This window comes from Nymphalis io, chromosome 4, assembly GCF_905147045.1.
Source record: "Nymphalis io chromosome 4, ilAglIoxx1.1, whole genome shotgun sequence".
Taxonomy (NCBI): domain Eukaryota; kingdom Metazoa; phylum Arthropoda; class Insecta; order Lepidoptera; family Nymphalidae; genus Nymphalis; species Nymphalis io.
The window spans coordinates 5,190,751-5,205,769 of record NC_065891.1 but is presented as its reverse complement, the minus strand read 5'-3'; the positions used below and the strand labels follow the sequence as shown (position 1 = coordinate 5,205,769).

Below are 15,019 nucleotides of genomic sequence, written 5' to 3'. Positions count from 1 at the left end.
TAGAATATCTTCATTAATTTTGTAACTCATACCATTTATTTTGAATTTTAAAGTAGAACTTTGACCAGCCAGAAAGTCATGACACACTACATTAATTATTTTAATATTTTAGGATTCAACGTAATCAAACTTGTATATCACCCTAAACATCTATATCTGACTTATTCAGAAAATTATAATGTAAGAAATAAAATAATAATTATAGTCTTTCTAAGTCGAGGCGAGTACGAAGTATAATATGTAAAAAAGCGTAAGTAACTTAATTTGCATAACCATTATGCATTTTAATAACCTTTTCATTTCGTTCAAATAATGCTGCCTAATTGGTCGTAGGTCTGCAATTTCAACCCTACAGATTGGGACGATTATTAGGAGGATATTTATTATCAATGGCCAGCACGTGAGCGGCACGTGGCTACTAGTTAGCCATTATTGTGCTTTTGTTATATTTTTTAAAGTAATTTGACGTTTGATTGCGTTTATTACCCTTTTGAATTGAGTGGTAACCAACTAAAATGAACACATTTAAGAAATGAGTTTGATAGTAGTTTTTTATTAAAAAAAATATAGACTTCAATCATGATGTTGTTTTTTTTTCTAGAATAGGAAGGCGGACGAGCATATAGGCCACCTGATGGTACGTAGTCACCAATGTTAACCATCGCTTACATAGCCAATGCGCCACCAACCTTGGGAACTACGATTTTATGTCCCTTGTGCTTGTAATTACACTGGCTCACTCACCCTTCAAACCAGAACAAAACAATATCATCAACTGCTGTTTTGCGGTAGAATATCTGATGAGTGGGTGGTACCTACCCAGACGAGCTTGCACAAAGCCCAACTCCAGTAGAAAGAAGTAGATAGTGATGAGTACTTCTTATTTATATTAATTTAAAAAAAAAAAACTTGACTTGGCCTTGGTCTTGTAGCTAACTTATGCGGCTGGAAATATCAACTTCAATGGTTCAGGTTCCGAGGCTAAAACATAAGAAAATCTCAGCAGCATCTAATTACGAACTTAGCAATGTTATCTTTCCGTACCTTGAAATACTAGTAAAGCCATTGGTCTTAGGCCTCTCCGAACCTACTGGTTTGCCGTGCAATATTCTACGAGAGTGAAAGAAAAGAGGTCTTTACGACCTCTATAATATCTTCTATATCTGTCCTATATATATTTAAATTAACATATAAATAACAATTTTAAGTAAATTAATAAAAATAATAATTAATAAATAGAAAATGCTACACTCTAGGTAAATTTTTTTCACTTTGTGATAAATAAGCTTAAGAATTTAAGATAGATTTTGGGAGGCACTTCTATAAAGTCCTTGTCACATTTCTCAGTTGGTACGAGCACTTCAATACCCAGCTCAGTAACTCGGAAACTATTAGGTTATTACCAATGAAATAGCCGCTTTGCTTCTAACTCTTACGTGGTTCGAGTTGAAGCCTCTTTGACGATCGCTTTGAATTCGTCATTATTGACTTTAGATTCAAGCCATCCATGAGGTAAGAGCCTGTGCAGTAAAATTTGTTAGAACAGGACAGACAGATTGATCGTTGGGATCCGATCAGCCGTACGAAACCGAGTATTTCATGTTTTATATAAACGTAATAGACGTATAAATAGTATCAAAATTAAACTAAGACCGCTCGGTGGTTAGAACACGTAAATCTTATCCGAACATTGCGGGCTCATATCTGAGCGAGAGCCATTTAGTTTGTATCTGCTTATCTTATAAATTTATTTTATTATATGATGAACAAATATCATCATGGAAAACAATTATCCTAAAGAAACCTGCATGTGTCAGATGCAATTCTGCAATGCGGATACACCTACAAACTTTGGTAGATTAACCTTATGAAGGTAAGGTGAGGTTAGATAATTTAAAGATTAATTTTATAAAAATTGATTTTTATATATTATTATTCTTATGAAATAAAAGTACATTTATTAGTACTTTGGTCCATAATAAACTCCAGTAAAAAGTTCTTCTATTTCTAAAGGATGATACATATCCTGTAGACCGATGACAAAATAGAATGGACGATCGGCGATTATATTGTTATGTACAAAACTGGAATCTTTTTGAATATTCTGGACGTCGAATAATTCTGTAACAATATAAGGTAGTTTTTACAGAGTATAAGAGTTTGTATGTAAGTTCTACATATTTATTATATTTGTACTTATATAAGTAACAATAATTTTAATTGACTATTTTCCTCAATCTTCTTGAATTATTATTTTAAAATTATTTTTAAGTTGAACGATGCTTGTAATTCTTTATTCTTGGAGACGAGGCCTGATCCGCTAGGATAGAGATAGTAAGTAGCTCAACAAATGTTTCAATGATTTTTTAAAATATTTTTTTAATTTGTATAATTAAATAATAAAGCAATATAATTATGTTAAAGTCACTAACGCTCTCCACCGATAAGTCAATTAAATTAGTAAGTACTTTTGGTCCAATCGAGGGTCGAAGATTAAAGATGACCTATCGAAGTTTTGACAATTGAGAACTTTCCTCATAGAATTGCGATTAGACTGAATGAAATCTATAATTTCAACTTCAAAATTGGTAAAGGGGTAATTATTTTTTATATTTGCTGTTTTGTATTTTTTTACTATTGCTATACGCTCATATCTAGTATTTATTTTAATTTTTAGTACCTTTAACTGGTTCTTGTCTAAATATTCCCATTTCGTCAATGTCAATAAATGTGCTCTGTTTCACTTTACTTATCATAACATTTTTGATTTCGCTATCTTTTTTCAACATTTCATTCAATCCTGAATCGCTTTCATTGAAAACTTGTGTAACGCCAATCTGAAATTTATATACATTTTATTATTGTTACCATTAGTGTTATAATTATTATTGTCAGAGTTGCTTCATGCCACATTTCAACGATCAACGATCGTACGCTGCCGTGAGTTTCGAGTTTCTTTTTATCGAATAGCTTTATAGAAAACATAGCTTATTAAATGACAATATGGTTGATAATTCATTGTATAATCCAAAAGTCTTTGATTTGTTTTACTCATTGATCTATTTGCTCATATTTTTATGTTTACTTCATATACTTTTTTAAGATGTTTGTTCCATTCGATGGTATTTTTAATCTTGAACCTCGGTAACATTATTTTAACGACTTCAAATCGCATTCTCTTAAAAACATCTTTCAAGGTATCTTGATTATTATACAATTGGCTCAAAAACTTATCTAGGTCTTTATACGACTGTGGTACCGCAAACGTTACTGATAATCCAAAACCAGCCAATTTCATGTTTATGTACTGCAAATGTAAAATGTATTGAATAAAATTATGGTATTAAAATAAATTACATATTTTGTGTTTTTATTCAGATATCTCGTTAAGATAGATTTTGGGTTCCAGAAGAATGTACTTAAAAAATAAAAATTGAAGAAATGGTAGTTTATACTATATAAGGTAAGGTAATAAAATCAAAATATTTCATCACTATCATCAGATTTAGAAAAACTATAAAGTAACGGTGAGTAGAAAAGTAAGCTCGTCTCTGGCATCACAACCAATCTATTTAATCTAGTTTTAAATAGTTAAGCAAGCAATATTTATTGTCTGAAGAATATAGACGTGGTAGAATAAGTCTGCGGTTCGGTACCGACAACAAGGCACGGCGCCGTTGCCGGGAGTCGGCGGGGCGTCGTGTCGCAGCACTGTCCCGTTCTCTTACATAATATATATTTATAAAAAATATACTAAACTATTGGCATAAACTTATATTTATATATAGCTATGCATTTTCATTACAATCTATCAAGAATTTTTTAAGACAAACCTGCCGACAACATAATCAACAAAATTGTTAAATGTGGAAACAAAAAGTGGATCTTTATCGAGGTTCTAATCCGCAGAAGCATCACTTAGTTTACAATTTTAGTTTTAGTGGAATAAGAAGATATTCCACTAGGGAAATTAAAAAGTCAACATCTAAATTGTCAGCCATTTTATAAACACGTGCGAACTAAGTAACAGCAAAATATTGCGTGGCACCGTACACGGCACTGTGCTGCACCGTGCTTTTACACGGTGGTCGGTGTCACACCGTAGACATGGGTCCACGCTCTAAGTTTATCAGAACACAGTTGTTAATTTTAATAATCAATAAAGGCTTTTTAATTTATTTTTTTATAGATCTACCTGCATATTGTTGATAGCATCATTCAAATATGAATAGGAGGCGGTGTTCGACATCATTGGTACGTATGATATGCTACCATTGCGATGGTGAAATTTCATATTCTTCGTCAATCTTATATCAAATAGAAATTCCCATGTAACCTTGAAACGTTTCATAAATTATTTTGTTGTTATTATAGCGTATATATTTAGGTGTTGTTAATCTATATACTAATAAAATACAACTTTATCAAAATATGTCAAATACAAAATATTAAAATAATTTCGGTCCAAATCATGATCTCTGAAAATGGTGAGAAGAACACTACCATTACATAACTCCAGTAGCTCTTATAAGCATTTGTAACATGATTAAATAATTAGTTCTTTGTGTAGATTCTTCCTTTACCAGAAACGTTATGATACCTAGCTAGACGAGCTTGCACAAAGCCGTACCACCAGTAGATAGTTGTATCATTCGTTTTATTATTGATCTGACATACGAAGTGAGTTTGTGTGCTCGTGACGATTTCACGTCTTAACCACTTAACTTATCACCATGAGATTTTGCATATACCTTATCAGAGGCACAGAAAAGAACATATGATACCTATATAGTTACATGGACCATATATATTTTTTGTCAGTAATTCCTTCTTTCAGTAAGCCATGGTAATAATAAATTACCTTGATATATGCTACGCTTAATAATAAAATAGAAGTTTTGTTGTTCAAATCCGTTTGGTCCAACACTCTTGTTATACGTTTATATGATGCTTTTTCCACCTGAAAATTATTTAAAATAGGTAATATAAATAATTGTCTACATAATGAAACAATATTCTAATACAAAGTGGTGTGCAAACTCTGATTGTTTATAATTTTATATGACAATATAGTACACAATATTATACGTCTAGCCTTGTTTTATTCAAATTATTTACTACTTTACATGTAACAGGCGTGAAACTTAGCCATAAAGATTAGAGTCGATATGTTGTGCTCGAATTTGACTTTGCAATTTTATTACTTTGCGTATCTACAGTACAGTACAGTACAGTACAGTAACAGCCTGTTAATGTCCCACTGCTGGGCTAAGGCCTCCTCTCCCTTTTGAGGAGAAGGTTTGGAGCTTATTCCACCACGCTGCTCCAATGCGGGTTGGTAGAATACACATGTGGCAGAATTTCAATGAAATTAGACACATGCAGGTTTCCTCACGATGTTTTCCTTCACCGTTAAGCACGAGATGAATTATAAACACAAATTAAGCACATGAAAATTCAGTGGTGCTTGCCCGGGTTTGAACCCACGATCATCGGTTAAGATTCACGCGTTCTTACCACTAGGCCATCTCGGCTTTTGTAGTGCGTATCTACAATACTGTATAACTTGTCGAAATAATAAAGTTTTAAATTAAATCACCTCCGTTCTTGTTTTTATTTTTATTAAGACGGATATACTTCAGCTGAAAAACATACTATGCCTCTGCAAGGCCGATCCGGCAATGATGATATATTAATAAATAGTACAATAAAATAGATTTTGAGTGGTTGCAAAACTTGGACTACATTACTATGGAATTATTATTCTTACTTTACTAATTAATAGAACAAAAATGGAAGGTTAGTTACAAACACAAATCGACATATACAACGTATATTTCCTCTACAGACTAGATATACACAACACACGCTCAATTTTATGTCGGTGTCGGTTTTATCGGTGATCTCTTCCATAAAATCTTCTAAAGCAAATACTTGCAATTCTCTTATGTTAAAGGACTATTTGATTTAATTTAAAATTTGAATTAATAAAACCGTAAACACTTATAACTAGATCATTATTATTTTGTATTCCTTGTTTTCTGCTTATATGCGATCTGCGAGATGAGGACCTGGTAAACAGGTCTGTAATAGACATCAGCTCCGCACATACTTGACTGTAAGCTGTTCCTAAATTTCAGTTACTAAATTTATATTATAAAATGAGTTACTGTTTTGTGGGGAGAAATTAATAAAGATTTGCTATTATTAATATTTTATATAAGCACTTACCCATCTGTTGATAAATGAAACAGCCATAGTAGGATAGTTGAAACCAACTTTATCAACCTTCACGCCATAATCAGTGCTGTTTGTTACAAAATTAGGATTTATATCGTCCGTGTAGTTAACTATTATCTTGTTAAGTAATAATACATCGATTTCTTTTAATGGATTCATGGTCTCTTTTAGACCTTCAAAGCAATTCTGTAACTATGAATTTAAATATTTTTTTTAATATCTTCCTAAATCCTGGATTGATAAATGTTCATGGATAATTTGTCTAGATGTCTTCTATCGCAATAAATTTTAATTAATTAAACAAATTGGATTTTTCCATTCTTACTGTTCTTTTTAATGTTATAATTTGAATATCCTTGTCTACTGAAGTATTTATATATATTTCCAACGCTCTAAATATTGTTTAAAAAAGAGGATAATGAAATTTATATCATAAGAATGATGTTGTGCCATTCATGGTATACATGAAGACAAACTTTTTAATACTTTTTAAGACTTTTTAATACTAAAACGTTAATAATATTATCGTAAGTATAGTCAAATATGTCCGGAAGAAGCAGGCAAGTGAATCCTAAATAACCTGGACTCGCCCACAAGAAACCGGGCAGTTTTGAAGTTTAATACTGTGTTTTTATACTAAAGTAGTATTAAAAGAGATACTTACCATTCTGGTTGAATTAATTCCCAAAACTGTTATCAGTTCAGCCCTAGAATACCCTGAAGCTATTGACGCCAATTTGCACAATGGAAATCGAACCAGTAGTGGTGAAACTACAATATTTTGAATAGGATTGGCTATGATCGCTTCCTAAACGAAAATCTCTTATTTAATCAGATTACTAATTTATTTTAAAAGTAATATGTTTTTACACATTATTTTTCTCATATTTCTTTTGAGACTTACCAAAGCCAATCTTTTACGCAGATTATCAAATTTTGTTTCACAAAAAGTACTAATAAATATCATAGTTAATATATATATAACTGGAAAAAATAAATATTATGTATAATTTAGACATTTTAATGGTCAAAGACAAATTAATAACATCAGTTGTAATTACCGAAAATAGTCATTTTTCCATTTACTTCGTTAAGTTAAACGTATATAGTGATAATCTATTTTGTATTAGTTATTCTCTCTGAATATCAAATATTGTTGGCGCCCTTGAAATCAGAATATTAGGAAAAAAATATTTATTCAGATATGACTAAACTATTATTAAAAATTGTCGGTAACTTGTAATCAGATTTCAGAACATTTCAAAGTCAGTTCTCTCTAGTAAGAGAATACTAAACCATCTTAATTTGACTATCGGTACAAGCTGTTCCTTCAAGGTTTTAGATATACTCTATATTAATACAAATCAAACTTATATTTTCCGTTTCTTACTATATAATTTGTATACTGACAAGATTATGTTAAACTTTAATATGAGTTTTTTACAATATTCAAGCAAAAGTACCAAATATTCGTAAAATATTTCACGCAATAATAAAAATGAGTTGTAAAATTTTATGACCAATTTTATATTTACACAGCAGTTTATATTCGGTTATTTTATGTGGACTTGTAAAATGGAATGAATAAATTTTGTTCATGGTATATAAGCCTATGTTGTCGACTGTTACTAGTATATACATACATACATATGTAGTTGAAAACATATTATGATATTACGAGTATGATGCATGGCGGTTAGCATCTCTTCCTGTATTTGACATTGATTATTTTTCGATTGTTATAAATTTATTTACTTTCGTTACATAGTCGTGCATTAAAGTTTCCGTTGGAGTATTTGACGATGATTATGTAATTTAATCAGTTTCATATATGGTGACCATTCACAGCAAAGACTAACGAACTGGTAGGAAATATTACAGTGCACAAGGGTGTGCTCACAGGTGCATTTTCTTTTCACTCACCCTCATAAACACAATTAAATCAGGTCTGATATACTTCAATTACTATTGTAAAGAGATTTAGCGCAGTACCAACGGCTGTATGTTCTTATCTTGGTAAGAACATACACCCCTTGGTACTCGGAACGGCCTATAGCACTGCCAACTCCGAGCTGCTATTGGAAGTGCCAAAGTCCAGAAACTAACCATGGAAGGTTGCTCGATAATAGATGATGACGCAATAGACGACTAATAAGGTATAAAATAAAATCCAAATTAGTTAATCTGGCTTTGTCAACTGGCTGGCTGGCCAACGTTTCAGAAACTGGAGATAAACTTGTGATAGGAATACGACAATAGTAAAAGGAGCCAAAATTAAAGCACTCCGTACTACGTATTATGTTGTAGATGTATAGAAAATAACAAATTACTAGAAAATAGCAATAACAGAATATTCATCAATTCTTATCAATGTACCCGAAAAGAAACAACTTTCTCCAAGATTGCTCCTCAGATAAGCGAGTCTCAGCTCGGAGTCGATAATGTAACCGAAGTCCGCTCGGCTCGCTTTGACGGGCGAATCAAATAAGTCGTCGCAGAGAGAATAGTAATAAAATTGAATTGAGCGCCTGCCCAGATGTAGCTACGGATTTATCGCTGAATAAACGTCGGGGCACACATAGCAATTTTAATCCTGTTTATTCTTTTATTTTCAGTGATAAATTGAATATATTTATCTATAGAGTAATTTAAAGAATTATGCTAGAACCAATAGCCGAAATGTACTATAGAACTGCAAGGAGACATCATTTTGTATTGAAATATAAATTATTTTTTTCATTACCCCAAACTATTGCAATAAATAGATAAAGAATTGTTCTCATAATCACGATAAAACAGAAAAAATAACTTACGCGGATAATTTCACCAGTTACATTGAGATTTCTGGCACTTGATAAATCATTTCCTGCACTGATATCTAAATTTTGATATGTGTGTTATACATACAAGAGTATGAATAGATAAACTCAATAAACTTAAATTCTTCTTGACAAGGTGGAACTTTATAATTTTTTTCTTACGTACAGCAAAATAAATTGTCTCTGGTTCATTGGCTGTAATTACACATTTAACCCATTGTGTCATAGGCTTAATTCTCGTCGCGCGCTCGCTTACACATCCGTTGAGCTGCATCCAATATGTTTCCGAGAATATTGTCTTTAACAGCTCCATTATACCGACGATAGATTGTGTGGAAACCTCCGTACCGTCGCCTACATATTGCGCTAAAGAAAATCTTTATCTTGTAGCATGAATATTTTGTGTTCTTTTCAACATTTCCTCGATATCAAATTGTTTCATATGATGCTTACGAATGTGTTTCAATTGTGAAGTCTTTACTGTTGAATGAAAGTACTACTTTATTTATTTTATCTGAACCTTCAAAATTAAAAAAGTGATTAGTGAAAGTATTAAATAATATTCAACATAGTCAAATAAAACATTCACACGAATTTAATATATTTTTAATAAACAATAAGAATACTATTAATACTGATGGGCAAAGACCTGTTCTAGATTTAGGGAGCTGTGCTGTGTGAATTTCATCTGGCATATGCCTCATGGTGGGCGCAAAAGTATTCGGAGAAAAACGCACGACGTGAACTTATGTGAAATTCCTTTGCGGATTTTGTATTGCCATAATATTGCTATATCTTTGTATTGCCATAATTATTGTCTTAATCACATTAAACATGCACCAAATAAATATGCTATGTATATGTTTGTATGTTTGTAAAACTATTATGAAATTTACTCTCTTAACTATGATGGCGAAGAAACCTAAACAGTAAGAGTATAAAACTTATAAGTTCAAAATTTATATTAAAACGTACATATCGACCCATTCAAAAGTGTCGTTCGTTTTTCTTATTTTACATAAACTATACAATGTATAATAAATACTATAAAATGAATATAGAAATGAAATAAATTTTTGTCATCATTTAATTAATATCGCCGTATTTTTACTTTGAAGTATTATCAATTATGAGAATAAAACCCTTTAAACATTAATACTAACAGAAATTCATCAGAAAACCTCGCTGGCATGTAATTGAATGAATATTCAGGCATCTTAATCAATAGCAGCATTACGGAGGTCCTATAGAGGCATCCACCGGCCTGTGAAATTGGACTCGAAAAGACAAGGATGAGAATATCTCAGTACCATGGGAGGAAAAGAGATGTATGAACTAAGCGGGTTTTATAAATCATTTTTCCTGCCACGATGAGGTTTAAGGGTGGATACTAGCGGAAGACTAACGATAGTTATTCACGTTTATATAATAGAAATACATTATCGTTCACCAGAATTATGGATTCGCTAGCTATATTTTACAGTTTCAAGTTGCAACATATTCGGAATTTAAAAGGTAATAATAGTATTTTGTTATTGCTCGATTCGAATAATCATTTACATTTTTTAATATTTATTTATTTATCTTATTCTGCACAATAACCATTAACCTAACTAAAATACAAACTCAAATTTGTAACATTAATTTAGGTCTCCAGACCGTTTTCGGCCACGGTGGCCAATCTCGAGAGAGATTAGCCAACTACGTAGGAGATATTGTAGTGCAAAAGTGTGTGCGCAAACACAGGTGAACACTCTATTCCCTAACTCTCATAATCCGATGGGACGGCAATCCGACACGACCGGAAAGAGTTCAGGCGCAGGACCAACGGCTATACGTGCTTTCCGAGGCACGGGAGTGTACACACTTCCAACTTCCAAACTCCGGGCTGCCAAGTTGAGAATTTTCTGACAGAAAAACCCAATAACTTTATTGGCCTAACCTGGGAATTGAACCCAGGACCTCCGGGTCTGCAACCTTACATTAAGCCACTAGACCAACAAGGTCGTCTCTTGGTTTATTATTTATTTATATTTAAATTTATTGAGTATTAGGTAATCAAATAAATTTGTTATATATATATTTTATTTTATAAAAGGGGTACGTTCCTTTAATAATATAAATAGTACTGTGACAAAGGTCTAAGTAAACGTGAATTTCGTTAACGCTAATTTAAAAAACATATATGAGTAATCCGAAAACAGATTGTACACATATCTATTTTATTATCTATCTTAATGCAATTGTTTTCTTTATATTTTTATTAGTAAAAATATTATAGTATAAAATAAAATTGCAAGTTTGAGGGCAGCCTTAGTTAGTAAAACGCTGAATCGCGATTATTTCTCTGTGCGTTTAGTTAATCAATTATTCTAATATTGTTGGCGGAGACGTGTGCACGTTTGTGCTTTCATCTGAATTTCTGACTAACGAGTCAGCGTATGTTTTATTTTGCTGTTGTATGTTTTAACTGCTTCGTTCCCAATAACTGCAGTTGCTTTAATATGTATGAGTTTAATTTTATAAAATGCTTCCTTTTTTGTAAATGGAACGTTGGTCTCATTGTTTGGATAAAGTATACTATAATTTTAATGATAGAAACCCACAGAAGTCTACAGTTTAGACCATTAGAACTGGAAGCTGCCTTGAAGTTCGAACGGCTTTTAAATTCTTTGATACCTGACATAATTAGTACTCCCATCACGTCAAATAATATAGGTATGAATGGATGAGTAAAATAGGAATATTAAAAAAACGTATTAAGAAAACAAATCAATTCGACCGTCTCCATTGCGTTTAAGATAATTCAAATCAAAAGAAAAGTACAGCCCAACGCGTCCTACCACAATATACAAGGCAACTATTATACCAAGATCCAGCTAGCGATGATTCCTATATAATATCGTTTATCAGTAGAGGACCTTATCAGAGATTCTCAATAGGAGCAAAGCTAATATTCTCAAGGCATTATTGGTTCAAAAGATCAAATAGCCTCTGAATAGAAGTTTTTATCATTCGAAAACGGTTAATATTTTTTACAGTATTTCCTGTCCAATGATGATCCAATGCACATTCAAGCAAAGGCTGGCCTTCATCAAGCCTTACTATTGGAATGCTTAACTTGTCAACGAGTTTTTCTTTTGAATACATTTTAAGTCGTAACCGAGAGGTAGGGATAAAGTACCAAAAGCCATAGGTCAAAAATATCTCCTGTGCAGTTCTCGAGATTAAACGTCGTGCATGGATTTCGGTAAGAAGAACTTTATAGTGAAATGATGAAAAATGAAATAAAGTACATAGACGAGTATAATTTTATCCGTATTTCCTGATAGGTACAATGTTGGTGTCTTCAAATCCAGAGTAAACAGGTTTCTTATAGGCGTGCTACATCTTAGACCGTGTCGATGCTTAACATCAGGCAAGTCAACGGGCAAACGCTGGCCTATTAATTGTAAAAAAAATATTAGCGCTTTTGTAGTAGCTACATTATTGCAAGTTTGATACAAGTGTTGACCTTTGTGCTTATGCATATGTTAGTATGTTATGACAATGAACTGACACTGGTTTATATTAGTTTTGATATCATTATTATGAAGCATTAAATTTATTTAGAGGATTTTAAAAAGCAACAGAGAAGATTTAAATTATATGATGGTAATAGAAGAACTCTGAATATAAACTTAGATAGTACAGCTCAGATATTGCTTTAACTGTAACTTTAACTGACGAGAAATGAGTCAGAGGGCCAGCAATCAATCGGGCGTCCAATCAAACTACCTCCGATAACCTGAAAAAAGCAAAGAAAGGTCCCTATAACCGATTCCTCGCTAATAAGTTTGCTCGCTCTTGCATAGCAAAACGGGATTGGTCCAATTCGCCTCTTAAATTCGCAATCGCTTGATCGACATGCTCGTTTTTAGTTTACGCGGCCAACTTGTCTTTTTTATGTCCCACTTCCAGAAATACTTCGAGTCATAGGAATGGTTTTTAACTAGTTAACGATTATTTAGTAATGTACTATTTAAACTTTTGATAACTAATTAAAGATAATTTGGAGCAAAGGGAATATAACTTATAAATTTATCCTGATATTATTTTTGATATTTAAATGAAATACTATATTACGTGATGAATTATGACGTAAAATTCAAATTTTAACTTTAGTGTGAATATTTAACATAATAAGCATTCATATGAATTAAATATTCAAATAATAATAGGATTACGAGCAGAAGCCTTTTTTATTTTAACTTTAATTTTATTTATATTTTTTTTATTACTATTAAATATTTATTATTTTTATCGTTAAATTTGAACAATCTTCAAAAAACAGTTCTTATTTTTCTGTTTTGGATGATTTAAACTTTAGTCTAGTGACGTACCTCCGCCCTACTAGTAGTCCGTAGGTAGTGATATATCCATGTGTCTTGGTTGTGATAACCGATACTTAAGCAACATTACATAGTTTTTTGTTGTTGAAATCGGTTCTTTAGTCTTTTAGCTATGTGCCTTACATAAATAAGGTTAAAAATAACTTAAATTAACGATTCTCAATTGTCGTTCGAAAAATTAACTTATTTTAATTTTTGTACAAACTACGCAACCAGTATTCACGGTAGAAAAACAAATATTACAATTCAAATTATACTATAAATGTAAAAAACTATAAATTAAAAACTTATTTCACCTTATCAGAATGTAGATTTTTTTAATTAAGTTTCTTTATTTTTTAATTAAATTTCTTTCTAAATAGTTTCTAATCGAGATGCATTAAACATAAATTTATAATCCAAATTCAAAGCGAGTGTAACTGCACGTCTTAGTTACTATTAGTACGACGTACGTTTACTTACGTGACGCACTATTTTAAAGTAATTCTGAGTCATTTACAAATCGTAACTTAAAATCAACACAGTTGTGAATTTCTAAAACAAGGAAATTTCTACAAGTTCCGGGCCACGTCCAATGTATATAATCGTATGTAAATGTAATAAGCGCGTCCCAACAAAGCAGCGACTCAGAGAGACAGTGCGACGTATTTGAATCTGAAATCCCCTTGCCAAAACTGCTCATTGATATACTGAAGCAATACCAGGCTAGCAGCTTTGCATTATCAGTGGGCAGCGCCAAGGCGATTTGAATTTCAATACATGGCACTACGTTTCGCTGCTGTTTAAAGTGCAGTTTCGGCTGTGCGGATTTTGTTGTGTCGTAACTAGCACCGTGACGAGTTTCAAGATGTGAAGGTGTTAGTAAAATACGATTTAAAAGAAATGTTAAGTTTATAAAAGCTGACAAGTCGACTTGAGCACATGACTTGTACAAACTTTGTGACATAGAAAAAATGCATGGTCAGTTAACATACATGTACTTATATGGAAATTAAATAAAAATATAAAGATATTATTCAAACGAAATTTATTTTGATTAAAAAATATCATGGTGCTCTATTTTTGTAATGTATTTTTACCGTAATGATCTTGATGATTGTTCGAATCTATGTTCCAAGTCAATGAGTAAGCGGTTGTTACAGCAGCAGTTCGTTAAGAAATAAATTAGACGGCGCCTTCAAAAAAACGTACAATTTAAAATATATTTATTGCACAACAGATTTAGTTTCATTACAAGAACTAAATTATCCACCTAAAAAGAATTTCTAGACTACCTCATTCCCAACATCAAAGAAACTGGCAGATTAAAAGTAAATAAGCCATCGTATGAGAGTATGAGCCGGGTCCACACTCGCCCGCGCTCAATACACTCTAAGATAAAGACGCCATTCGAGCGAAGAGATACGTATAAAGAATTTTCAAAGCCGAAGCGACGGTAAGCCCTCGGACGATAGATTTATTGTTTAAGATTGTCGTATAGACAACGTCGTATTTTGTAAATACAATACTTTGATTATTTTTATATACGACTTTGTCGATAGGTTAAGAAGTAATGAAATATATTTATTT

The 15,019-nt window shown here is 32.0% G+C and overlaps 1 protein-coding gene and 1 long non-coding RNA gene across 9 annotated transcripts; both read right to left on the bottom strand.

Moving 5' to 3' along the window:
• Positions 1 to 1,904: 1,904 nt before the first annotated feature.
• Positions 1,905 to 9,072, bottom strand: LOC126781702 (serine protease inhibitor 3/4-like). Of its 8 annotated transcripts, none has more exons than XM_050506684.1 (10): positions 9,054 to 9,072; positions 7,302 to 7,404; positions 7,145 to 7,224; positions 6,905 to 7,048; positions 6,232 to 6,432; positions 4,862 to 4,960; positions 4,196 to 4,336; positions 3,086 to 3,307; positions 2,681 to 2,837; positions 1,905 to 2,121 (listed from the first exon to the last, which is right to left on the bottom strand). In XM_050506684.1, the coding sequence occupies exons 2-10, from the start codon at positions 7,312 to 7,314 to the stop codon at positions 1,961 to 1,963; spliced, it is 1,218 nt and encodes a 405-aa protein (XP_050362641.1). In that variant the 5' UTR covers positions 7,315 to 7,404; positions 9,054 to 9,072; the 3' UTR covers positions 1,905 to 1,960. The 8 variants fall into 8 exon arrangements, with proteins under 8 accessions (XP_050362641.1, XP_050362639.1, XP_050362638.1 ...); XM_050506682.1 differs by lacking the exon at positions 9,054 to 9,072 and adding an exon at positions 8,617 to 8,635; XM_050506681.1 differs by lacking the exon at positions 9,054 to 9,072 and adding an exon at positions 7,704 to 7,773.
• Positions 9,073 to 12,385: 3,313 nt separating this feature from the next.
• LOC126781773 (uncharacterized) lies at positions 12,386 to 13,659 on the bottom strand. Its single transcript, XR_007670702.1, has 3 exons — positions 13,442 to 13,659; positions 12,787 to 12,846; positions 12,386 to 12,501 (listed from the first exon to the last, which is right to left on the bottom strand). It is a non-coding gene; the product is annotated as an uncharacterized LOC126781773 (long non-coding RNA).
• Positions 13,660 to 15,019: the final 1,360 nt, after the last annotated feature.